Raw genomic sequence first — 26368 nt, forward strand, 5'->3', positions numbered from 1 at the left:
GCCACAGAGCGCTCTGGGTGGGAAGGGACCCCAAAGCCCAGCTGGTTCCAACCCCCTGCCATGCCCAGGGCCCCCTGCCCCCAGCCCAGGCTGCCCCCAGCCCCATCCAGCCTGGCCTTGGGCACTGCCAGGGATGGGGCACCCACAGCTCCTGGGGGCAGCCTGCGCCAGGCCTCACCGCTCGCAGGGGGAAGGATTTCTGCCTTGGATCTAACCCAGACCCACCCTCTGATGGCTTAAAGCCGTCACCCCGTGTCCTATCCCTACCCCCCCTGCCCGAGAGTCCCTCCCCAGCCCTCCTGCAGCCCCTGCAGGCACTGGAGGCTGCCGTGAGGTCTCCCCAGGGCCTTCTCCTTTAGCCGCCTTCTCATTCAGTCAGCCGGGCGCAGTGCTGCTGAGGCTGAGGCTGGGTTTGCGTCCTCGTGCAGCCTCACGCACGCTTGTGCACGCTGTGCACGGGCCCTCTGGGGAGGCCACGGGCTCGAGGATTTCCCGAGGCTGCCTCTCATCTTCCCGCTCCTTAGGCTGTGTTGTGCCAGGTTCAGGGCAGGTGGGGCCCCAGTGGTTGGTTACGGCCTGAGGCACAGCGCAGGGTGCAAAGTCCTGCCCCAAAACCTCGATATCTGTGTGCCTGAGGCATGGAGCGCGTGCCCAGCCAGCGCCGGCCATGCTGGGGCCGTGCAGGGCAGGCGGAGGGGCTGGGGGTGATCCAGCCCAGAAACCACTGGGTGCTTTTTGCTTAGCACGTGGCTTCTTGTAAAGGGAGTGCTTCAGCCTGGCCGTTTGAGTACTCGGTGCAGTCCCGGGCTGCCGGGGAGCTGCGGCATGCACTTCTGCTTTCTCTTTCTGCCTTCAGAAGAGGTCTGGATGCTGGCCCTTTGAGGCAGCCTTATCCAGACTCCCCTGGGGTCCCTCGGGGCCACGTGTTGCTACTGATGGTCCCTGGGGACCGCTGCTGGGGCAGCGGGGACGTGGGCTGCCCACACCGTGTTGTCGAGGCTGGAGGGGAAGCCGGAGCTAATCGTGGGGCTCGGGGGTCACACCGACAGCTGGCTGACACCGAGCCCAGACGAGCTGCTCCTGGCTCTGCGCAGGCTCCGTTGCTCCCGCCTGCAAACACGCTGGGGCTGCGAGCCCTGGGCTGCAGGTCCCCCAGACAGGCTTTTCCCGTAAATGTGCTGAGCTCCGGGCAGTGCAGAGAGTGAAACTCAGAGCGACGGGAGGCAAAGGGAACCTGAGCTCTCGCTCAAAGGGCAGCTCCCTGGTCTCACATCCGTGCTGGGCGGCTTGGCCTGGATTTGCGCTTGGAATTTCCTGAGCCCAGCTGCAGGACCTTGCACTTGGCCTTGTTGAACCTCATGAGGTCCGTACAGGCCCACTTCTTAAGCCTGTCCGGATCCCTCTGGGTGGCATCCCTTCCCTCCAGCGTGGGGGACAGGGTCAAATGCTTTGCACAAGCCCAGGCAGATGATGTCAGTTGCTCTTCCCCTAGCCAGCAGTGCCGTAACCCTGTCACAGGAGGCCACCAGATTTGTCAGGCATGATATGTCGGATCTGCTCCATGATCTCGCCAGGCATAGAGGTGAGACTGACTGGCCTGTAGACAACCAGGTCTTCCCTCTTCCCCTCTTTCCAAGTGGGGGTTATGTTTTCCCTCCTCCACTTAGTGGGAAGTTCACCGGACTTCCACGACTTCTCAGCTGTGATGGACAGTGGCGTAGCGACTCCATCCAGTCTCGGGGCGTGGGGCCGCTCCACGCCGCTCGTGCTTGGGGCAGCAGCAGCACCGTGGAATTTGCTCAGGGTCTCGCTGTGGAAGTGTCTGTGCTCCCGAACAACCGCTACGCGTATTGAGGCCCTGCTTCCCAGGACGTGGCTGAACATTGCTCATTGATGGGAAGTAGAGAGTAACTGCATTTCTCTCTCTGTGCTTCCGCACAGCCTTTGCCTTGTTTTTTCTTTTCTTTCTTTTTTTTTTTCCCCTCTCTCTTTTGTATTAAATTAAATCATCCGTATCCCGAGCCTTGAACTCTTTGTGTCACGTTTTCTCCCCCTTCCTCTCTGAGGGAGTGAGAGAGCGGCCGTGGTGGAACTCAGCTGCCCAGCCGAGTAAAACCACCACACTGCAATGTAGGCTATTACTAGGATGGTAAATAACAAGGTGTGCCAGGTCCAGATAGGAAAGCAACCCCTTCCTCCAGCTCAGGGAGGATTTGCAAGTCCTGAAGTCAAAACAAGCGGTGCCCAGAAGGCGTAGGACCTGACTGAGCAAAAGCTTATCAACCCATTATCTTGGGTTAATTTGGGTTTCTTGGCTGCCAAAGCTCAAGTAGAGTTGAAGCTGGCCAGGAGCATGGGGGACAATAAAAAAGGCTTTTTAAAGTATATTAATGGGAAAAGGAGGACCAGAGCAAACATTGGTCTGACACTTGATGAGGATGGACACCTCACAAACAGGGACATAGACAAAGGAGAGACGTTTAACGCAGTACTCGCCCCTGCCTCTGTCTTCAGCACCAGTGATGGGCTCTGGGGCATCAGCTACCCGCAGCTGGGGGATGGTGACTGCAGGCACGACAAACTCCCGGTTAACCCCAAACTTGTGCAGACTTGCTGCTCCGCCTGGATGCCTCTAAGTCTATGAGGCCTGATGGGATTCATCCCAGAGTACTCAGAGAACTAGCCGATGTCAGCTAGTTCATTGCCATTGCCATTCAGCAACATGAAGTTTAACAAGAGCAAGTGTCAGATTCTGCACCTGGGAAAGGGCAACCCTGGCTATACATAAAGACTGGGGGACGAGGCGCTGGAGAGCAGCCATAAGAAAGGGGTCGGGGGGTTTTGATCGACAGCAAACTGAGCGCGAGCCAGCAGTGTGCCTTGGTGGCTGGGAGGGCCAACCGTATCCTGGGGTGCATCCAGCACGGCATTGCTAGCCAGTCAAAGGAAGTGATCATCCTGCTCCGCTCCGTGCTGGTGCGGCCTCACCTGGAGTACTGTGTGCAGTTCTGGGCACCACAGGATAAGAAAAAACTGTTAAAGAGCGTCCGAAGGAGGGCAACAAAGGTGGTATAGGGTCTAGAGGGGAAGACATACGAGGTGTGGCTGAAGTTGCTTGGATTGTTCAGCGTGGAGAAGAGATGAGGGGAGGCCTCGTGGTGGCCTGCAGCTCCCTCACGAGGGGAGCGGAGGGGCAGGCGCTGAGCTCTGCTCCCTGGGGACAGCGACAGGAGCCGAGGGACCGGCCCGGAGCTGGGGCAGGGGAGGGTCAGGCTGGGGGTTAGGGAAAGGTTCTGCACCCAGAGGTGGTCGGGCACTGGGACGGGCTGCCCGGGGACGGGGGCACGGCCCCGAGCTGCCGGAGCTCAAGGAGCGTTTGGACACCTCTGTCAGACATAGGGTCTGATTTTTTGGGTGGTCCTTTGGGGACCCAGGACTTGGACTCGATGATCCTCGTGGGTCCCTTCCAACTCAGATATTCTATGATTCCATGATATTAAGTAATCAGTATGTGCTTCATGTCTGGGAGTCATAAATTAACATAGCGGTTTGGTTTAAAAGTTCAGTGTGTAATCAGAATGTGCATCTCATCTAGGAGTCCTAAACAGACTTTGTCAATTGTCTTTAAGGACCAATTGGAATTAAAATATATACATATATGCATATGTTCACACACGCATACATAAATATGTCGGTATGCTTATAGACTATTACTGGGATGGTAAATAACAAGGTCTGCCAGGTCCAGATGGGAAAGCAACCCCTTCCTCCAGCTCAGGGAGGAATTGCAAGTCCTGAAGTCAGAACAAGCGGTGCCCGGGAGGCGTTGGACGTGACTGAGCAAAAGCTTATCAGTAAACAAGACACACACATACTGGTTACGTACTGAGCGTGAAACCAAACTGCTAAATTAACTTAAGACTCACAGATGCAAAGCATGTACCAGTTACTCACTTTGCGATTACAAATCATCATGCAAAAGATTTACGGTTTCGATCTTTTAAAGGGATGGCCCCTACACCAGGTCCCTGGGTGGCTGCAGGAGAAACCAGCGCCCTCCCCGTGTGGCTCCTGCAGCACCCAGGCACACTCGTGCCCTGTGCCACCTTGAAACCCTCCCCGCCGGCACAGAGTTTCGCCACCCCCGCCATCCCACCCGTGTCTTCATGCAGCTCCCGCGCTGGCCTCACCATCGACACCCAGCGTGGCCGCGCTGCAGCAGAGGCAGTGTCCCCATGGAACCCTTGCAGCCACCAGGAAGTGGCAGTGGCGTTGGCGGCGGCGTTGGCGGTGGCATTGGCACTGGCAGCCTGGAGCACGGCCCTCGTGGCATTAGGGGGCACGCAAGGCGCAGGCAGCACCAGATCCTCCCATGGGGACACCCGGCAGGGCCTGGCAAAGGACGCGGAGAACCCCATGTGTCCCAGTAGCAGCACCCACCTGTCCAGAACCCCCTGCTGTGACACTGGGCTGCTGCAGCAGCGTTCTCGGAGACAGAGGCTGGGGCTGCTGGCACCGCTGTGCCCGGCACTGGTACAGGCACAGGACAGCATTCAGCCTCCTGGCACGGACACTCGGCAGCCTACAAATGCCCGTGCACCAGCCCAAATATCGGTTTCGATCCTGTGCAGCTCTGGAGGTGTGACTTTGGGTTCTGTTGTCCACTTTGCTGTCTGCATTTCAGCGTGAGCCTTGCAGCGCTACTCTGCTTCTAACCCAGCGTGCTGCCCCGGGTCCCCCTTGCCTGTGCTCCAGTGTTTGAATGCAAAAATTGGCTGGAAATGAGAAGTGTGGCAGAGGACGGGAGCAAGCACAGTCTTGGCTTGTTCTTGTGGTGACGCCTCCTACCCACAGCACTGCTGCTGCGCTTAACACAGCGACAGAAACTCCCTGGGTGGAGGTGCACACAGGGCCTGCATTTTGCCTTAATCCTAAGGTTAAATGCTCATTTTCTTGCCATTGTAAGCAAGCGGTGCAAAATTATTACAGGGCTGCTTGCATTTCAAGCCTTGTTCCAGGTCAGCAGAAGTATTCTGTACCTCCAGGAAATGTGTTGGGGCCCTCAGAGTCTCCAGCAGTTTGTGGCACACAGCCCCCAACCCCCTCCCCCCCCAACACACTTCTTTTGCCCCTTCCCTTTGAGGAGCGGCTGAGGGAGCTGGGCTTGTTCAGCCTGGAGAAGAGGAGGCTCAGGGGCGACCTCATCGCTCTCTACAGGTACCTTAAAGGAGGCTGTAGCGAGGTGGGGGTCGGTCTGTTCTCCCACGTGCCTGGTGACAGGACGAGGGGGAACGGGCTAAAGTTGTGCCAGGGGAGGTTTAGGTTGGATGTTAGGAAGAACTTCTTTACTGAAAGGGTTGTTAGGCATTGGGATGGGCTGCCCAGGGAGGTGGTTGAGTCACCATCCCTGGGGGTCTTTAAGAGACGTTTAGATGTAGCCCTTAGTGATATGGTTTAGTGGGGGACTTGTTAGTGTTAGGTCAGAGGTTGGACGCGGTGGTCTTGGAGGTCTCTTCCCACCTAGATGGTTCTGGGGTTCTGTGATTCCTCGCAACCTGCAGCTCCTCTCCTCGCGCAGAGGGATGGTGGCAGCCAGGACTCAGCACTGGATGCCTTCAGGTCACGCTGGGCCGGTTTTAGGATAGCATTGATACTGATTATGCCACCGGAGGTCACTGGTATATATACATACGCTGATACACATAGAGCGCTACCTAAAACACAACTATTACGCTAACTCTGATAATTTCTCCAGTAACAATTCAACCTCAGTTATTTAATTACTGTGATGTATGGTCTGTGTTTAGCTCTGAAGCAGTTTCACTCGCTGTGATCGCTCGAGGTGGAGGTCAGTCTGGCGTTCTGGGATTCCTCCCCACTCCTAGGCTGCTTTCCGCAGCCTTTCTGGGTGGGAGAAGAACCTGGGGTGAGGCAGGCAGCCCCCCCGAGCACTCCCCCAGCCCCACGCTCAGGTGTGGCCACAGAGCTTCCCCTGCCTGCTGCACTCGCCTGGCAAGCAGTGAGACCTCGCGCCTTGCACAGCTCATGACCAACACCAAACACCCCAGCCTGGGGGGAGCTGCAGTTTGGGCCTGAACCTGAACGCACCCGGACCATTCTCCACCCTCCCAAACGGCTGTTTCAGCACTGCAGGCCACAGTGCACTGATGGGCGCCTCTCTAGACAGCAAGGCTCAGCATTTATTAGCATTTATTAGATGAGCATTACATTAGCATTTATTAGATGAGCTTCTGTAGACCCCGCGATCACATACAATTACTCGCATTGCCCAGTCAAGGCAGGGGCAGCGCAGCCAGCGTCACCAGCAGCATCCCACCGCAGAGGGACCAACACTGGCACCACGAACCCTCCCAAACCCCAGAGAAGTTCCTAGAGCGTCGGCTGCCACAGGGAGGACAAGTGGCTTTGATCTCAGAAGCACCGCTGCAGGCTGAACTCTGCTGTGAGGGGGCACATCTCACAGTCCTGACGTTCCCGGTCCTTTCAGCTTGCCGTGTCTTCACACCAGGGAGGAGAGAGTCAGCGCGGTGGTGCCGAAAGCAGGGCAGCGCAGCTCTCTGCCACCCAGCCAAGGTCTCCGGCTTCCCAGCACAACGGGTGGTGACAGAGCAATGCAGAGACAGAGCAGCAGAGGAGAATTACACGTCGTCAGACACCCATTGCACTCTTGGAGCCTGTCAGGAGAGCAATCGCATGGGCCAGGGGAAAACGTAGGTCACTGACAGGACAGGAGGAAACGTCAAGAGAGGAAGGAGAGAGTGATCAGAGTGCGGCAGGAAAGGCACAACAGAGGAAACATTGCCCGTCTGACCAAACCCTTGTTGGCTAGAGTATAGTACAACGCTTTTCAGAAGACGTCGGTGTATCTTTAAAAGCCGTCCGTGTATCTTTCTCCAGCATTTCTTGCGTGTAACACGGAGCATCTTTGTTCTTCTTTACCAACTCATCAATCATTTCAATGAGGTCTGAAACCTGCTGTTCCCTTGTATTTCCTGTTGCTTTGTTGTTGAAAGCAATGTACCTATTTTCCCATTTTCCTGCCAGCCCCTTGAGGCATTTGCTTGCTGCCACGAAATCATGGATATCACCTGGCTTCTCCAGATCATCTGCTCGGGTGAATAACAGGATTGTGTACTTCTGTGCTTCAGTATGGAAAATCTTTGTCACCCACTCAGCCACTTCCTCCTCTTCTTTACTGATACGGCCCAGTTGCATCACCAGGACGATAGCATGCACCCCTCCATAGAGGTAACGAACAGCATTTTCAATCTTTACAGCTGTTGCTTCATTGGCTTTCTTGGTGTCAAAAAGGCCAGGAGTATCGATAACGGCAATTGGTCTTCCACGGAATAAGGTTTTCTCTTTACTGTACTCCTTAGTTACTGCATCCGGTGACACTATAGATTCAAATGCTTCCCTACCAAGGATGGTGTTCCCTGTCGCACTCTTCCCACTTCCAGTTTTGCCCACGAGCAGGATTCTCCGCTTGGGTCCTGGGGGAACAAGCAGAGACACGTGTCTGAACCTCACGGCCCTGTGGTGCCGGGACACCCCCTGCACGCCATGATCCCAAGGGAGAGAAGGAAAGGCTTTCTACTGCAAAAACACAACTTTAATTCTCACACTGAGCCACTGCTGTGCACGAGTGGGGACGGGGCAGGGGCTGAAGCCGTGTCCCAGCAGCCAAAGCAGGGCTTGCTCGGCCCCCGCCAGCCCTGCCCTTCTGCTCGGCTCTCCCACAGGAGGAAAGTTTGTGCTCCAGGAGGAACCTAAACTCAGACAAAGGCTGCCCTGACTAAAAGACCCTCTGGAAAATGGACCAAAAGCAGCCGGGGCAGGACGGAAGCAGGCAGAGGGGGGTTTCTCACCCCATGCTGCGTGCTCACAGGCAGCCAGCACAGCTCGCCTCTGGTAAGAGTGAGCCTGCGCAGAGCCGGGAGCAGCTCGTCTGGGCTCGGTGTCAGCCAGCTGTCGGTGTGACCCCCGAGCCCCACGATTAGCTCCGGCTTCCCCTCCAGCCTCGACAACACGGTGTGGGCAGCCCACGTCCCCGCTGCCCCAGCAGCGGTCCCCAGGGACCATCAGTAGCAACACGTGGCCCCGAGGGACCCCAGGGGAGTCTGGATAAGGCTGCCTCAAAGGGCCAGCATCCAGACCTCTTCTGAAGGCAGAAAGAGAAAGCAGAAGTGCATGCCGCAGCTCCCCGGCAGCCCGGGACTGCACCGAGTACTCAAACGGGCAGGCTGAAGCACTCCCTTTACAAGAAGCCACGTGCTAAGCAAAAAGCACCCAGTGGTTTCTGGGCTGGATCACCCCCAGCCCCTCCGCCTGCCCTGCACGGCCCCAGCATGGCCGGCGCTGGCTGGGCACGCGCTCCGTGCCTCAGGCACACAGATATCGAGGTTTTGGGGCAGGACTTTGCACCCTGCGCTGTGCCTCAGGCCGTAACCAACCACTGGGGCCCCACCTGCCCTGAACCTGGCACAACACAGCCTAAGGACTGGGAAGATGAGAGGCAGCCTCGGGAAATCCTCGAGCCCGTGGCCTCCCCAGAGGGCCCGTGCACAGCGTGCACAAGCGTGCGTGAGGCTGCACGAGGACGCAAACCCAGCCTCAGCCTCAGCAGCACTGCGCCCGGCTGACTGAATGAGAAGGCGGCTAAAGGAGAAGGCCCTGGGGAGACCTCACGGCAGCCTCCAGTGCCTGCAGGGGCTGCAGGAGGGCTGGGGAGGGACTCTCGGGCAGGGGGGGTAGGGATAGGACACGGGGTGACGGCTTTAAGCCATCAGAGGGTGGGTCTGGGTTAGATCCAAGGCAGAAATCCTTCCCCCTGCGGGCGGTGAGGCCTGGCACAGGCTGCCCCCAGGAGCTGTGGGTGCCCCATCCCTGGCAGTGCCCAAGGCCAGGCTGGATGGGGCTGGGGGCAGCCTGGGCTGGGGGCAGGGGGCCCTGGGCATGGCAGGGGGTTGGAACCAGCTGGGCTTTGGGGTCCCTTCCCACCCAGAGCGCTCTGTGGCTCTGTGATCCTGGGATTCTAAGCTCGGCCAGGCTCTGGCTGCCTGCACGCAGTGGGTAAGGCGCTCACCTTCCATCTGAGCGTCTGCCATTTTGAGCCCACTCCCAGGGGAAGCCTGAAAGAAGAATAAGGGATTTTGAGCGAGGTTTGCCAAAGTCTCCCGTGCTCGCCCCGCGGCGGTAACAAGGCTGATGAAGACGATCACCTGGCAGTCGGGTCGCTAACACAGCTTGCCTGTGTGTGTCCTGCCTGGTGTGTGTGCACGCAGGAAGTGGTTTTATAACCGGGGGTAAACACACACACACGCATGCACAAGACGGCTGCACACCCGGTGAGGCAGCGAACAGCGTTTGGCAGCCCCCGCACCCCGCGCCAGTGGCAGGGCACGTTTCTGCCAGCCCCGCACAGCCCAGGAGCAGGGGCCGCAGGGGCAGGGGAGCGTGGCTGTGCCTCGCTGCACCGTGGGGGCAGACGGTGACAGCCCGGGCAAGGGCTGCTCCTCCTCAGCTGCTTGCGGCCACCTTGGGAGGGGGTCCCGACGCCTTGGGGAACGAGGAGCTGGCAGGGAAACTCAGATCGGTCACTGGCAACCCTTGCAATGCTTTGGAAAACCTGCCGAGCTCGCAGAGGACGTGCATGGCCCCTGGCTGGAGCGGGAGCACCCCCCCAGAATTGTCGTTAGTTCAGTGCCCTCGTCCGGCACCTGCACCTCCAGCCCTGACCCTGAGTGGTGTGCAGGGTCTGTCCTAGCCCTGTGTGGTGTGCGGGGTCTGTCCCAGTCCCTGATCGTGCCATGGGTGCCAGCTGCCACGTCTCCTGCCCCCGTTTCAGCTCTGGACTCTGCCTCGAGTGATTTCACCAAGGTAAACTGTTTCAAAACTAAGCACAGATTATACACTACTCAAATTAAATTAAAATCACATCATTAAATAATTCAGTCATTACTGGAGGAATTACCCCATCCACAGCAAAGCCACACCAGTTCTCGGCTGTCTCGCCTTCGCCTGCCTGCCAGCTAGCTCAGGCTTAGCAGTTCCTAAAGTACCCCCCAAATGCCGAGATCATTCAGAGCCACTCAGTGCACAGACCGCTCTCTCCGCATGGCTCCAGCAACGGCTGCTGTGCTTGCCTCTTACCTCCTCAGGTCACAATGCTCGGGCCAGGTGCAACACAGTTCACGTCTTGCCCTTGACAGCGTCCTCAGCTCTCTGCTTTCTGTTCCTTGCCAGCACAAGAACGATGCTTCATCACCTAACCACGCGTGGCGGCCCCAGCCCAGGCAGACGATCCACCCGGAACCGTGGGTACCCGCACCCGTCCTTTGAGCTGGGAGATGCCCATGCCCTGCCGAGGCCTGGATTGCACCAACCACCCTCCGTTTGAGCCTCCGGGGCTCGGCATCATGGTAAGAAACAGACGTGCAATGAAACAACTAGAACCCTTGTCAGCTGGGAAATACCACAATAGAACTGGCATATAGAACAAACCACAACTAAAACAAAAAGCTGGGGCAAGTACTACATTTTAACACCCCCCAAGAAGATTTGTCTGTCCACAAAACAAGCAAAAAATTAAGAATGGCTTCAGTAATCAGAAAGTATGTGAAAGGGTCATATGGCACGTTTAGGGGGAAATATATTTAAAAGCTTGATTGTAACTTAAATAAATCAATTTCTTCCTAGAAACTTTAAAGCAGGTCGGAGAACTACTTTTTCACTCTTTTGACCAGGATATTCCTATGGTGCAGACACCCTTCTGAAGTTAACGGTCCTGTAAGGACCCAGCGAGTGCTACCAGAACAGACACTCCTGAAGACAAGGAGTTTGTTAAATCACCTTTACAGAAACGCAATCAAGATTTCCATTCTCCAGTGACTTTCTGTTCTCACCTGGAAAGAAATACTGGCTGAACTTTACTTAGGGAAGTAATAACCCACTCCCTGAAAGCAGGCATTACAACCTTTTTTTTTCTCCCTGTAATGACAGTAGCAGCGTTTCAGACAACTTACCAGAGGCACTTCTGATGGTTACAGGTTTTCTTCTGTGTGGCTGCTGCCTGTGAAGCTCGGCAGCATTTAGCGGGAGCGGGAGTAGGAGGGGATTTCGGTGACATGCAAATCAGCTCTGTTGAACAAATGGCCATGGACGAGCCGGTTATGAGCTAGATGATGTGCAAAGTCATTGGTCGCCAAGAACAGAAACTGCACGACAGTTACAGAAATGAGCAAGTAAGGAAAAAAGCGCCTCCCGATGAAGGGTGTTTTAGTTTGAGTACTTCTCGCCACTGCTCCTTTCTCACAAACAAACCCTCAGCTCTGTCTTCCTCCTCCAGACAAGAGCAGGGCTCATGAGGCTCAGGAGGCTTTTACTAGAGCCAGGCTGGGTGTCCGCAAACCAAAATGTAATGGCTCAGTTTTTAAGTTTATGGAGTGGCTGCACCGCCAGTAACAAGGGTGCTGGAAAAGGCTCTCGTTGCCCACGTGAGCACATGGCGAATCCCGAGGTCCATCTAGTGGCTGCTCCTCGGAGGCAGAGCTGTGGCAACCACGATGTTGGGGACCCTTGGAAGGTGGGAATGGGGCAAGATGGGAAGAAGAACGAGCAGCCATTAAACACCTTCCCCCATGGAGCCGGGGCTGGAGCTCTGCACTGCTGGGACGCTCCCGTCCCCTGCCACCCCCACGCAGCCGCGGTCCTGCTGCGACAGGAACAACGAGCAGCCACACAGCAGGGACTGCACGCAGACGGGGCTATAGGTGTAAGCAGAAAACCTCTGGCCCAATTCCTGCAGCTGACGGAGGGGGAGGATGACCGGAACCTTTCCACCACCTCCGTCGTAACCGGATGATGCTGCAAAAACATCCCCAGATGGAGAGATCACCGCAATCCATGTAAGCCCTACCAGAAAAAAGTAACCAGAAAAGCTGGTGGAGGAGGTAGAGGGCTCTGTGTTCACAGACATACCACCATCCTGACCCAAAACAGAACGCCAGTGTCCAAAACGAATGCACCTGGCAGCATGGTCCTTCTGGCCAGATGAATCATAGAATGAATCCTACAATGGTTTGGGCTGGAAGGGACCTCAAAATTTAGGTTTCAGTATTTAATTTTGAACCAGTTTCTCTTGGTGCAACCGCTCGAGGGAGAGCCCAGAGCTGGAGCAGGGGCAGGAGACGAGGCAGCTGCTGCCTGCATCGTGGTCAGGGGCTGGGACGGACCCTGCATGCTGCCTAGGACCTGGGATGGACCCTGCACACCACTCAGGGCTATCCTGTCACTACACCCCCTGCCCAAGAGTCCCTCCCCAGCCCTCCTGCAGCCCCTGCAGGCACTGACGGCCGCTGTGAGGTCTCCCCGCAGCCTTCTCTTCTCCGGGCTGAACAACCCCAACTCCCTCGGCCTCTCCTCACGGCAGAGCTGCTCCAGCCTCCGAGCATCCTCGTGGCCTCCCCTGGGCTCGCTCCAGCAGCTCCACGTCCCGGTGCCGGGGGCCCCACCACGAAGGCGGTGCCCAGGTGGGGTCTCACGAGAGCGGAGCACAGGGGGACGATCCCCTCCCTCGCCCTGCTGGCCGTGCTGCTTTTTGGTGCAGCCCAGGGCACGGCTGGTTTCTGGGCTGCAAGCACCCAGCGCTGCCTCGTGTCCAGCTTCTCGTCCACCAGCACCCCAGGTCCTTCTCCTCAGAGCTGCTCTCCATCCGTTCCCCACCCAGCCGGGATCTGGCCTTGGGATTGCCCCAGCCCAGCTGCAGGACCTTGCCCTTGGCCTTGCTGAGCCCCACGAGGCTGGCACAGGCCCACCTCTCAGCCTGCCCGGGTCCCTCTGGGTGGCATCCCGTCCCTCCGGGGTGTCAGCTGCACCACCCAGTCGGTGTCGTCGGCAAACTTGCTGAGGGTGCCTCAGTTTCACTGTCCGTGTCGCCAACAGAGATGTTAAATAGTCCCAGTCCCAGTACCAACCCCCGAGAACACCACTGGTCACTGATCTCCACCTGGACATGGAGCCGTTGACCACAACTCCTGGAGTGCCACCACCCAGCCAATTCCTTACCCACCGAGCGCTCCACCCATCACATCCGTGTCTCTCCCATTTAGAGGCAAGGATACCAAGGGGGACAGGGTCAAATGCTTTGCACAAGCCCAGGTGGATGCTGTCAGTTGCTCTTCCCCTACCCATCAGTGCTGGAACCCTGTTGTAGAAGGCCACCAGATTTGTCAGGTGTTGTCGACGGAGGGAAGACACAAACGCTCAATATGAGTGTTAAGTATGCTTCCGCTTTAATGGATAGCTCAATTGTCTTTTATCGTGTACAGGATAATTAGCTCATACATATTGCAAAAGCCAAGCTCCTTATTCGTGTACAGGATAATTAGCTCATACATATTGCAAAAGCCAAGCTCCTTATTGGTAAGCGTCATCTACTGCCCTATCTGTTAGTTCCGCATTCTTCTATCCGCTAGTTCCCCTTTCTAATCCAACTATAACTCCCAGGGCAGTATGCCCTCTACTATCATTGTTTCTAATTGCCTGGGATTTCTCACAAGAGTTCCCAGACAAGCCTTGCGTACGTGCCTTTGCTCTTGTTTTTCTAGACCAGCTGGGTGCGGTAATCCGCCATTTCCTTATCTTGCAGCTGCATGATATCAATGTGATTACGCGCAGCGAGCCAGTCCTCAACAATTCCCCCGTTTTTATTTTGAACCAAAAGCTTTCTATAGATTTTTCTATCAATCACCGCACACACTGCAATAAGCAAGGTACAATAAGCAACAGGGTCAAAAATCTCATGCAGAACTACGATTGTAAAGTAGTGTGCCTACTAGAATCTACATCAGTCAACAAGCCACTAAGCGCTAGGAATGTTGCTTCGCAGCGATACTGCTTCTTACTCGCACAGCACAATCACACAATCACACAATCACGCAGAGAGGCCTCTTGCACTTCTCATTCATACCACAAGACAATATCACTTAAAATAATTTGTGTGCAGCTTCAGGAGGTCCTTGTCTGCTCCCGTGGTGAGCGGCTGAGAGTGGAGACCCCTCCGAGGAAAAAATGCTCGGGGTGCACCTAGGGGCGTCCGTTCCACAGTCGATCCCACAGCCGAGCAGAGCGGCTCCTGGCGCAAGGAAGGATGCTATTATAGTTTGTATAATGACAGCAAAGAGATGCATTGCAATAAGGAGCACGTGTGGCATTGACCCTTTTTTTTTTTTTTTTTTTTTTTTTTTTTTTTTTTTTTTTTTTTTTCGAGCAATTACACCTTACACATGCTATTACTGTTGCTAGAAAAACCCTACTAGTTAACTGCTCGAGCCTTTTTATTAGGCAACTAAATACTACTCGCGCCGCTACTATAATTAGGACAATTATTAGCAGTAAGCGTAGCCCTTCTTTTATCAGACCCAATATCCAACCCCCCATGTTCCCAAACCAATTTGCAAACAGTCTATCAAGCCAATTATCTTGGACCACTATCTTCTTGGTGTGGTCTCTCAGCCATTTCAGTTGCTCGTGGATTGACTCGCCATGGTCCGAGAGATTAAAACAGCACATTCCTTCGAGCTCTTCACACCCGTGGCCCTGTGCCAGCAGTAGAAAATCAATCGCCGCTCTGTTCTGTAACACAGCGTGTCGCAAGCTGTCCAGGTCCTGGGCCATTCCTGTGAGTATCTGCGTAGTCACATTTAATGTTTTCACCACTGTACTTCAAATCTACATTTTACAAAGTGACCAGCAAGTGTGCCACATTAACTGACCAACCTCTGAGATTTTACCTTTCATACCAGTGTCTTCTTGGGCTCTTTTAATTAAACACGTTTCTCATTCAAGTGAATTGAAATGCTTCAGTTGGTTTTATTCTCAGGAGCCTCATAAAAAACAAAGATATTGCACCCTCTTTGTTCAGTTATTCAATGTTTGTCTCTTTCACAGCAAATAATTACTTCATTGAAGTTAAAACTTCCAAACATAACTTACTAATAGTCTCCAATTTCAGCTCAGATCACTCGTTGAAAATACTCTGCTAAATACAGATAACTTACAATAACTTTAACAGTTAATTGTCCATAACAAACACCATGGTTTTTCTCCAGACCAATGTTCAAATTTTAAGACCACCCTTTAATATTTCTTTGTACAGGTGAAAAACAGTCTTCAATTTTCTAGTCTTGTTTTAAATATAAAAGTTGGAAGGGGCATTCAAGTTTCAAGTCTCCACACTGAACTTAAAAAAAAAAAAAAAAATCATGTGGAGGTAAACAAACCAAGTTGTATACTCCAGGAGGTAGAGGCCTTCAATTTGTGTTCATATATACATATGCACAGAATTCAGTGTTCCAACAGAAAAAGAATTAGCCAAAAAGCAATAAAAGTTATTTACTACTGTGACATTTCAAGACTTCCACAGCTTTGCCTAAAGACACAAACACAATTAACATAATTCCCTATGTGCTTTTTTTTTTTTTTTTTTTTTTTTTTTTTTTTTTTTTTTTTTTTTCAAATGTCACATTTGCTTGTTTTACAGCCCAACAAGCTAGTTTCCCTAGACTAGCCATAGCATGAGCCACAGCCACTCCAGGCACAAGTGCCGCTGAAAAGAACCTTTCAGCAGGACCCCAGAGTTCGACCTGGTCATCGCAGTCACTCCCCAAAGTTTTTGAGACTGCGTCTCGTCCGTCGTTTCCATTGTTGAGTAATGTTTCGCAATTCTTGACTGTGTAGGTCAGGGGCAAACAAGGTCAGGCGTCCTAGATAACATGGCCCACCATGCGAGTTGGCCGGGATTCCCTGCCAGGCTCGATCCACGCAAATCAGGAATATACCGGGTGGTAGGGCCTTGGCGGTGTGCCTTGGCCAGTCACCCCCGCCATCCTGATTCCATGCCCCCATGGTAGCGTTGGTGGTGTCGTTGTGTCCGCAGTAGCCGCCATTGGCCTCGAAGCCCTTTGTGTGTGAGGTCACATTGGTCCATTGAGTCATGTTTTGTTTTCCTTTATTCCACATAAAGCACGTCTGTGTCCAGTTATTACTGGTGTTCCCTACCGCCACTGATCCCAACAAATCCAGTTCTTGGGGATCCCATGGCAAGCTCGTGTTCAGAGCCACTAGCGCCGCCACAACGGCGTCGGAGAGGTTGGACGAAAGATCGAACAAATCAGTACTTGCGGAATATGGTGCTAACAGTTGTTTCAGCTCCTCCTTGTTCCCTATTGGGACCCCGAACAAACAGGTGCGGAAGGGATCAGTCGCTTTGGCAAGAGACAGGCAGAATTGAGCCAATCGAGTTCCCTTCGGTATATGTAGCGGAGGGAACATGGCTGATACCATAATTTGTATCTCCCCAGTAAAGTCCTTATCAATAAGTCCTGTTAACACTAAAGCCCCATTTAATGTCGCCGATGACCTTCCAATCAGAAGTGCTCCAACAGGCTCATTATTAATTTTTACAGGTCCCATAACGCCTGTTTTCACCCCAACAGGCTTATTGTCCATCAAAGTCACATTTACTGCGGTTGCCAAGTCCAATCCCCAGGCTCCCTCTGGTGGCTGGTTGGAGGTGAAAGGATTCGTCTCGGTTGGAGTCTCCGCAGCTGCCGCCGCTGTTGAGGGAAAAGCCGCTTTTTGTGTCATCGCGGGGCGGCGGTTCCCGCTGGTCTTCCCGTTTCCCTGGGTCTTCCGCCGGCAAGCGGTTTCATTATGCGTATTAGATCGGCAAGAGGGACACCACACATTAGCCGTCCCACATTGCCTCTTCATATGACCCGCGATGTCACACCGATAGCAGCGTAGTGCAGGTCTTCTCGACGAGTGAGGTCCTTTTCCACTTTGCAGGGGGGGCAAGGGCGGCGAATACCTGCGACTGACTAGCCTGCAGTCCCTGAGTAATACTTTCCCCTACCTTTCGAATAGCGTCAACCAATAGCGCCTGCGAGCCTATCGGTATCCGCGACAATCGATCAAGAGCCTCTTCTATAGTCCAGGTACTGGGCAGCGTATTTAGAACATTTCGAGAGGTTTGATTACAATTTTGAAGGGCGCATTGTTTAAGAATAGGGCCTTTGAGATATTCGGGTAACCCAGCTACCTGTATAGCTGCGGCAACCCTATCAATAAATGTTCCAAACGCTTCGTCTCGCCCTTGCTTGATGGACATATAGGAGGGCATTCCTCCAGGCTCCCTAATTTGGTCCAGTGCTCTCCTAGCTAGCGTCATGGTCGCTTTTGCCTTATCCGGCCCCATTAGGGCCTGGGCCTCCAAGCGATTGTATGCACCGACCCCCAAAAGCTCCTCCAGCGTGACCCCGTATAATGGATCTCCGGGCTGACGCTGCACCGCAACTGCCTCCTGACAAGCTGAATGCCAATGGGCATTAAACAGCAGGATCTGATGCTGCGTCAGTATTAGTTTCATGATATTACGAATGTCGCCGGGGAGCAACACGTTAGTGGACCACAGATAGTCTAACATCTGTTTCGTTGGCTCCCCACGTATTCCTGACTCATTTACCGTGGCACGCAATTGGGTCAGTATTTTCCAGTCCAGATTTGTCATAGTAACAGTTGTCTGGCCCTGGGCGTTGGGCGGAGAGTACACTGCGGGGAAGGCGCCTACAAGCTCTGTCGCTGCCCCCACATCACCTTCACGTAACGCCTCCCCTGCTATTTTCGCCCAGAGTCCTGCTCTCTCCGACCCCCCTGATTCGAGTCGCATATCTTTCAAAAATGGATTCTTATTTCTCCCCTCGCCTGCCGCCTCTCCCTCGGGAGTTTCCAGGGGTAGAGGAGGTGCACTGGGTCGTGCCCCCTCTCCCCATCCCCCGGGTGCCTTCATGGTGAATTGTTGGACCGACGGAGGGAGGGGGTACGGATTGGCCTCTTCATCCGCCCTCAACGTTTTGCCCAGCCGCTCTGTTGCAGCGGCTGCTACTTTCTGTTCTACCCGATGTATTGTTAAAGCATTCGTAACAGCCCGCCACGGTTTTGCCAGCTTCTTAGCCGTCTTATTCTCACTAATCATTTCCTCAAACAATATATCACCAAACTTACGCCACTCATCCTCCTCAAACAATGTGTCAGGGTTAATAAAGCAGCCCTTCGCCACCCCATAGGCCACTAACCCCTGTAATTCTTTATGACAATCTATATCTGGCGTCTTACGCTTTTCTAAAAAGCACTTAAGTAAATTAATTGCCGCTTGTTTCTCCATGCTTACTCACGGTGCCGTTGCCCCCGTGCAAAGCGTGTCTTACGCTTTTCTAAAAAGCACTTAAGTAAATCTATTGCCGCTTGTTTCTCCATGCTTACTCACGGTGCCGTTGCCCCCGTGCAAAGCTTCCGTTCGCGGCGTTCCGGCGGGACCCGCTATGGGTTCGTCCCGGGCGCTCTTCCCGAGTCGCCTTCTGCTCGCCCCAATCTTATGTTCCGCGGATTCCGGGTTACGTAGTCAGAACCGGCTTTCCCCTTGTACTCCGTCGCCTAATACCGGCTTACTCGTTTAGGGTCCTCGTCCAGCAAGGGTCCCTGTTCGGGCGCCATTTGTTGTCGACGGAGGGAAGACACAAACGCTCAATATGAGTGTTAAGTATGCTTCCGCTTTAATGGATAGCTCAATTGTCTTTTATCGTGTACAGGATAATTAGCTCATACATATTGCAAAAGCCAAGCTCCTTATTCGTGTACAGGATAATTAGCTCATACATATTGCAAAAGCCAAGCTCCTTATTGGTAAGCGTCATCTACTGCCCTATCTGTTAGTTCCGCATTCTTCTATCCGCTAGTTCCCCTTTCTAATCCAACTATAACTCCCAGGGCAGTATGCCCTCTACTATCATTGTTTCTAATTGCCTGGGATTTCTCACAAGAGTTCCCAGACAAGCCTTGCGTACGTGCCTTTGCTCTTGTTTTTCTAGACCAGCTGGGTGCGGTAATCCGCCATTTCCTTATCTTGCAGCTGCATGATATCAATGTGATTACGCGCAGCGAGCCAGTCCTCAACAGTCAGGCACGATTTCCCCCTGGAAAAGCCATGTCGGCTGTCACCAATCCCCTCCTTATTTTCCAGGTCCCTTAGCAGAGTTTCCCGGAGGATTTGCTCCATGATCTCACTGGGCACAGCGTTGAGACTGACTGGCTTGAGCCTCCAATGTACCCTCACTTTGTAACCTTGCCTTGGACTGCTGTGAATGAGCTTGGAGCTGAAGAAAGAGAAAAATTAGACAACGCGGCAGCACTGCTGAGACGGGATCTTTGAGATACCAAAGACTCAAGAAGGAAAGTACCACCATGTGAATATACAAAATCCTATAGAAAGACAAACAGGCACTGAAGGTGGCCACTTGGATACGGAGGTACTCAGGAATCTCTGGGCCAAGACGTCAGCAGTGCTGACAGAGCCGGGGCAGGCAGCAGCTCAGCAGCTCTGAGGGTTTAACCCCGGGAGATGCAGACACCAGCCCTGCCCTCCTCAGTGGTGCCACCCGCACACCACAGGCTCCCTGCATGCCCTCTCGGGGGTAGTGAGCACGGGTGTGCACCAACAGCTCGCTAATCATAGCAACGTCCACGTGCTAACTAATAATAACCTGCTTTGCACTTTTAAGCTCTATGCATTCTGGCAGAGTCCTTCAGCATCCAGCCGAAGATGCCCAGAGAAGCCAGCTCACAAAGCAAGGAGGCAGGTGCCTTTGCGACCTCCAGCACAGAGTACTCCAAGTGGAACACTCCAGAAGGAGAATTTAGGGCAGAGCAAACACCAACAACCACCTTGTGGCGAGACCTAAAGGGTCACCCAGCCTGCAGGTATGTGGAGTTTGCAAGAGTGCGTCCATAGGATTCTGTAAAACACAAGCATAGAGACTTTATTTTCTACAACTTCTATTTATTACAGATTACCACAAACCACCACTAGCAAGTAGTGATTAATCGCAGTGAACCACTGTGGTTAAAAAGGCAAGTAGATATAGACAGATAGATAACAAAATAATACAGATCGTATCAGGATAGCAATGATATGCAGCATTGGGGAATCACACCAATTAATAATGGGGGACAAACCAACCTTCAAAAAGGGTCCAATTTAAAAAAAAAAAAAACGGCCTCAGCAGAGACAAGCCCCCAGGAACGGGGCCAATAAAAGAAGGGCCAGCGTTAGCTAACAGCCTATAGCAGTCGCTGATTCCCACCGTCTCTGGCTGTCTCCTTTCTTCAGACTGTTCATCTCCGTCTCAGAGGGGAAGTTCTTCCCCATTCTCCTGTTTTCTGTTTTCGATGCTATCTCAGCATGTTCTCAGTTCTCAGGATGCCGGAGACGATGCTGCCTGAAGGCTGCCTCTGGTTCCCTGGCCGGGAGTTCCCGGCTGGCAGACGCTCCCTGCCCGTAGCCAAACCACCTCTGTAACTGTTCCTGCCACCTTAACAAAAACAATGGTGTATTGGGGAAGGGATGGGGGGGGGGGGGGGGGGACTGACGGGGGACGGGACGGGGACGGGAGGGGGATGGGAACAAACCAGATGGCAGCGTTTGCTTTGTAGCGTTATGGCACATAACGGCTTTAGGCCATCAGAGGGTGGGCCTGGGCTAGATACGAGGAAGAAATTCTTTACTATGAGGGCGGTGAGGCCTGGCGCAGGCTGCCCCCAGGAGCTGTGGGTGCCCCATCCCTGGCAGTGCCCAAGGCCAGGCTGGATGGGGCTGGGGGCAGTCTGGGCTGGGGGCAGGGGGCCCTGGGCACGGCAGGGGGCGTCCATGGGTGGCTTTGGAGCCCCTTCCCGCCCAGACCCCGCCGTGAGCCAATGGCGGCCTTGCCTGCGGTCACGTGGGCCGCGGCAGGGCTCAAAATGGTGGCGCCGGCCCCGCCTCCCTGCCGCCATGGCCGCGGGGGGGTACGTGAGGTCCTGCCACACTTCCGGCGTGGGCGGGGCTCCGGCCGGAAGCACGTGAGGGAAGGGGAGGGGAAAGAGGGGCGACGGCGGGACAGGATGCGGGTGCGCACGGCCTACTTCCGGCGCGGAGCCCGCTTCCGGAGAGCGCACCGGAAGTGGCGGGCGCACCGGAAGTGGCGGGCGCGGGCCCCGCGTGGCGCCCCGGAGGGCCATGGCCGGGCAGGCGCAGCTAGGAGCCGGGCCAGGCCCGCGCCCCCCTCGACGCCCCCGGCCGAGCCCCGCGCCCTGCGGGGCCGGGGGGGCAGCGGGCAGGCGGACAGAGCCCGGCCTGAGCCCCCCCACACACCGTTTCCCGCAGGAGCTGCCGACGTTCGAGGAGGTGGCCGTGTACCTGAGCCGCGCCGAGTGGGAACTGGCGGCGGAGGAGCAGCGGGAGCTGTACCGCAGCGTCATGCTGGACAACTTCGCGCTCCTAGCCTCGCTGGGTAACGCGGGGCCGTGGGGGGGGGGGGTCGGTCACCTCCGGGGGGGGCCATGGGGGGCTGTCACAGGGCACCAGGGCTGCGAGGAGCCGCTGCGGGCCAGGAGCGCCGCAGCCAGCGCCACACTGCCCATGGGCCTGGGGTGCATTCACCCCGGCAGCGGCTCTGGTGGCTCCCATGACCCTCCCCGTATCCTGGTGTGGTTCCACCCGGGCTCGTCCAACGGTGAAGTGCGGAAGGCGCCGCGTTGGCCGCGCTGAGCCTTTGTTCCCGCAGCCAGTGTTCGGTAACGGGACGCCGCTCTTGTCTCCACCCCGCAGGGTACGCAGGCCCCAAACCCGACCTTTTGTATCGCCTGGAGCGCGGGGAAGAGCCGTGGGTCTGCGCGCCGCGGGGCCCGGCAACGTGGGACGGACCTGGCAGCCCCACCCCAGGTGAGAGCCGCAGCCCAGCCCTGTGGCGCCACGCGCCAGGCCCCTCCTTCTGCCCAGCGGCGGGCGGCACAACCCCGTGCTGCCGCCTCTCCCCCTGTCCTGCTCCTTGCCCTGCTCACTGCCTGCACCCGGAGCGTCCCCCATGGCCGCTCCGGGAGGGCCGCAGCTCGGCGCTCAGCCCGGGGGGAACCTCCCCCCGGTGGTGTCTGCGTGCAGGGCGATGGCTGCCCCGCAGACTGCCCTCCCCGCACACCTCCAGCGGCCGCTGGTTGCCACCTCTGGGTGCTGCAGGAGCAGGGCTGGGGTTCTGCGGGGCCCCCTCCTCTGCTGGGGGGCCACAGAGCGCAGGGGCTCCCCTGCCAGGAAGGTGACGTCCCTCCGGTGTCCCTGCAGGATGCGACGAGGACGGGAGGCAGCCGGAGGAGCCCTGCTTCACCTGGTGGCCGAGCGCTGGCAGGCGGCGGGCGCTGGAGGAGAGCACGCAGCCCCCTGGCCACGGTGAGTGCTGCGCCTGCCCCTCCCCTGGGCTCTGCGGCGCGGGGCCCAAGGGATGGAGGCGAACTGTCCCTGCCGCGCTCTTGGCAGGAGGACGGCGCGAGCCATGGCGGCTGCGCTGCAGCAGGCTGCTGAAGAAGTTCGGCGACCCCGGGGGCAAGGCGCAGGCAGAGGCGGCTGGCGGCCGAGCGCCACCCGTGGGAAGCCCCGAGCGGGCACAGGCCGGCTCCCGGAGCGGGAAGGAAGAAGCGGAGGACGACCGAGGGGCGAGGCCAGGCCTCGGCGGAGGCACGGGGCTCCCGCTTCCCCCGGTGCCTCGGCACAGCGCGGCGGATCCCTACGAGCGCCCGGGGCCTGACCGCCGGGAGACGTTGCAGGGCGGCGCGCAGGAAGCGCTGCGCGCCGCGGGGGACAGGAACCTTCCCCCGGCAGGGGAGGACGTGGACGGAGCTCCGCTGGGCGACCACTGCTACTGCACGAGGCTGGAGGCGCTGCTCCAGCACGGCGCCGCGTTCCTGCCTGCTCTGAGGGAACACGACTACTGCGGGGACGGCGAGAGCGGAGCTTCCGCGCTGAGGGACCACGACTACTGCCAGGTGTGGACGTTGCCCTGGCAGGGGCGCGCCCGCAAAGCCACCTGCCCCACGTGCTGCGCTCGTGCCGAGCTCCGCCGGCTGTGCAAGAGGAAACGGCGGGAGGGGCGTGACGGCGGGAAGGGCGCGCGAGCGAGGCGCCGTCTCCGGCCTTGCTTCAGAAGCTTGCGGCTCTCCCGGGGGTACTTCTGCGCAGACTGCCTCTTTGCGCCCACCCTGCCGGCGTCTGCCCGTCCCGCTCGGGCAGAAGACCCCACCAAGGACGCTCGTGGGGTGTTTTGGCCGTCTGCGGAGTGGGCGACCGTGATCCCGCAGCCTCAGGAGGAGCGGGACTCCCGGGGGGGGACACCGGAGGCGCCCTGTACCCCCGCGGCCTCTCGCGAGCCGTCAGCGGGGGAGGCGCGGGGCGGAGCGGCGCGACCCGAGGTGTGGGTGCGCTACAGGGCGCGGGGCAGGCGGCCCCCCAGGCCTTGGTGGGACCTCGCCAGACGCGAACTTGTTGCCCCGAGCCAGGCGTCGCTCTGCAACGCGTGCGACGGGGCCATGCGGACCAGGAACTGGGGGCTGTGCACTGTGTGTCTGAGCTCAGCCACGTGCAGGGCGCGGAGGGGCCGCCCCCGCTTGCCCCGACCGGCGGCTGAGCACCTCAGCCCCATCAGCCGCGCCTGCCCTGCGCGGGGGAGCCCCCTGGCAGGGCTGCGCAGGAGGCTGTCCGAGAGGCGCACCGAGGGGAGCGGTGCCTGAGGGGCAGCGGAAGGGGGCACAGGGCGGGAGGGGAGGCGCGAGCGCCGGGGAGGCGGCGGGGACAGGGAACGGCAGGATGGGTGCAGAGAAGAGGCAGGGGAGCACAGAAACGGGAGAGGGAGGGCAGCTGCGTGTCGGCAGGTTCATTCTGTGATCCCGCTGCGCCTGATCGCCGTGGTCTTCCCATCGCATGGCTGCCACCCAGAGCTGAGCACACTGTGCGCTGGCTGCGGCGCTGGCCCCGGGGACCGAGAGCCGGTTCCAGGGGTGCTGGGCTCTGCTCCGCACCACCAGGACGCGGGAGGCACGCGGCCTCCTGCAGCACCCGTGCGCAGCTTCCCCCTCTGCTCGTTTAGGCAGCATGAACAGGGAGATGTCTGATGGGGGGACTGATAACCTCATTTAATTTAACGAGACCCTGCAATTAGCACTGTTTTAAAAGCGCAAGGGGTCCTGCAGAGCCCTGCAGCATCGCTGCGGGGGGTGTGGGGGGGGAAGCAGCCTCATTGCAGGGGGGGCTGCAGGGGGCACCCTGAGGAGAGGCTGGGGCTGCCTCGGGGCACAGCAGCCCAGGGGGCGGCACCTCGGGGAGAAGTTTCGGCAAACACCGAGCTACAGAAACACATGAGAGCAGGGCGAGGGGAAAGCAAGGGGGAGAAAGGGCGGCACGGGGGGTGGGGATGTGGAGGAGGGGACGGGGGTGCTGGAGCAGGGGCTGCCCGCCGCCCATGGGATGCAGCGGGGGGGGGGGGGGGTGCATCCTGAAGGAATGGCTGCAGCCTGCAGGGAGCCCGCACTGGGGCAGGAACGGCTGAGAGGAGCCCTGGGGGGTGCCCACGACCCCCGTGCAGCACCGGGGGGGGGGCAGGCAGAGGAGTCCGGGATGAAGGAGCGGGGTTGAAAGGGGCTGGGGGGAGGCGCTGGGTGAGTCCGTGTCCCCCCCCCCCCCCCCCCCCCCCCCGTGTGTTTTAATTGCCGATAAAACCGTTTTCCCCCCCCCAAACTGAGTCTGTTTTGCCACGGGGAACGGGGTGGGGGGGGGCTGACGGAACCCCCGAGGGCCCGGGGCCAGCGGGGACCCCTGGGGATCACCGGGCCCAACCCCCGGGGGCTGTGAGGCTCCGGGAGAGACCCTGCGGCCCCCCCATGCAGCCGCAGCCACCCCCCCCAGGGCACGACGCTGCCCCCGCACCCAGCCGAGGCCCCCGTGACCGAACGGTGCCGGGCGGGGACAGGGCTGAGGCGGCGCCTTCGTGAGGAAGGCCCCGGGGGGCTCCCGGTGCGGCCCGGCCCGGCCCCGGCTGCCACTGACCTGCCTGCGGCGGCCCCTGGAGCTCGGCCCGCAGCAGGGCCCCGGCCGCGGGGGGGGCACCGCGGGGTCCAGGCCGGGCCCCGGGCTCCCCCCGTTCCCCTCCCGTCGTCCCGGGTAATGGCGGCCGCCGCGGGGCCAATGGCTGAGCGCCTCTACGGTCACGTGGGGCGCCGCGGGCCAATGGCGGCAGCCTCCGGTCAGCCGCGCGGCGAGCGGCCGCCACAAAATGGCGCCGCCGGGCGGAGCAGCCAATCGCGCGGCCGGCAGCCCGTCACGTGCCCGGGCGGAGCTCACCGTCCTGCCGGCGCGCGGGGTTGTGGGCTGCGGTGTCACTTCCGGGTCGCGGGGCGGGGCGGGCCGCGAGGAGCGCGAGGCGGGGTTTGCGCCGGAAGTGCACGGGCGGATGTGACGGAGAGGGCCCGCTCGGCGCGCCTGTTGCCATGGCAACGCGGGGGCAGGGCCTGGCGGGGCCGGGTGCTCCGGGACCGGCACCAGCGGACGGCGGGACGTGGGCCTGTCCCGGCCCCGGCCCCAGCCCCGGCCCCAGCCTCAGCCCCAGCCTCGTGTTCTGTGTCAGGCCGACTGTGGGAATAAAAACGTTTTTGCACAGAGTTACATTGTTTAGGGGGAAGGAATGTGGAATTGAGATGTGCTTGCAGCAATAAGAAAGCTGAACGTGAGAGGAGGCTGTAAGAATTCCAGTAGATACAATAGGCTAACGGGCACGTGAAAGGAAGCCAAAATAATCTTAGTAAATAAGACAGGTAAGGGGCACATTCCATATCTTCAGCTACCTATTGTGCAAAGAAACTGAGGCAGGGAATTCTGGGATTCCTCACGAAAAACAGTCGTGATAGAAAACAGGAAACATTTCCAGAACCAACTGAAACCGAATCTGCAGTTTAAGCAGAAGCTGAGAAGCTTATGAGTCTGTGCTGAGACGAGAGGTCAACCAGCGGTGACGAGGAAGACTCACTAATCTTCATCCCCACAACCCCTGGCGACCACTACCAGAAAACACTGCACAGGCGTGGATAGCAGGAATCTATGAAAATGATTCCCTGGAACTAATTTTAATGCAAACGGGGATAGGTCATGCATATGTACAGGCGTATCGAGAAACTTCATGCATATGTAACTCTTCGCCACATATAACCAAGGCAAGTGCTGCGTTGGGGTGCGCACGACTTTGGCGGGACTACCCCCCGTGCTGCCCAGCGCTGAATAAACATACCTACTTTACAATCTTACTGATTGTGGAGTTTGCTTTCTGCACGTCGAGCAGACAGCTTGTAAAACGCAGGCAACCAGACTCCTTAGAGCAATTAGGTAGAAATCAAGGTGTAAGAAACATTACCACCTCAAAGAGTCAAAAAATGTCAAAAGATA

General features: G+C 57.3%; 2 protein-coding genes across 9 annotated transcripts; one reads left to right on the plus strand and one right to left on the minus strand.

The window, feature by feature from the left end:
• Window positions 1-6193: 6193 nt before the first annotated feature.
• LOC106046816 (GTPase IMAP family member 7-like) lies at window positions 6194-25108 on the minus strand. 5 transcript variants are annotated; one of them, XM_066991114.1, is made up of 3 exons: window positions 24980-25108; window positions 9107-9152; window positions 6194-7514 (listed from the first exon to the last, which is right to left on the minus strand). In XM_066991114.1, exons 2-3 carry the CDS (start codon window positions 9126-9128, stop codon window positions 6847-6849), a joined length of 690 nt encoding a protein of 229 aa, XP_066847215.1. In that variant the 5' UTR covers window positions 9129-9152; window positions 24980-25108; the 3' UTR covers window positions 6194-6846. The 5 variants fall into 5 exon arrangements, with proteins under 5 accessions (XP_066847215.1, XP_066847216.1, XP_066847212.1 ...); XM_066991115.1 differs by lacking the exon at window positions 24980-25108 and adding an exon at window positions 13209-13226; XM_066991111.1 differs by lacking the exon at window positions 24980-25108 and adding an exon at window positions 9243-11428.
• LOC125180903 (uncharacterized) lies at window positions 19158-24551 on the plus strand. 4 transcript variants are annotated; one of them, XM_066991076.1, is made up of 4 exons: window positions 19158-19836; window positions 21278-21404; window positions 21722-21835; window positions 22229-24550. In XM_066991076.1, the coding sequence occupies exons 2-4, from the start codon at window positions 21371-21373 to the stop codon at window positions 23665-23667; spliced, it is 1587 nt and encodes a 528-aa protein (XP_066847177.1). In that variant the 5' UTR covers window positions 19158-19836; window positions 21278-21370; the 3' UTR covers window positions 23668-24550. The 4 variants fall into 4 exon arrangements, with proteins under 4 accessions (XP_066847177.1, XP_066847175.1, XP_066847176.1 ...); XM_066991074.1 differs by lacking the exon at window positions 19158-19836 and having other exon boundaries at window positions 20549-21404; window positions 22229-22333; window positions 22421-24550; XM_066991075.1 differs by lacking the exon at window positions 19158-19836 and adding an exon at window positions 20549-21143 and having other exon boundaries at window positions 21273-21404.
• Window positions 25109-26368: the final 1260 nt, after the last annotated feature.

The sequence above is a fragment of the Anser cygnoides genome, chromosome 2, assembly GCF_040182565.1.
Source record: "Anser cygnoides isolate HZ-2024a breed goose chromosome 2, Taihu_goose_T2T_genome, whole genome shotgun sequence".
In the NCBI taxonomy this organism is placed as follows: Eukaryota; Metazoa; Chordata; class Aves; order Anseriformes; family Anatidae; genus Anser; species Anser cygnoides.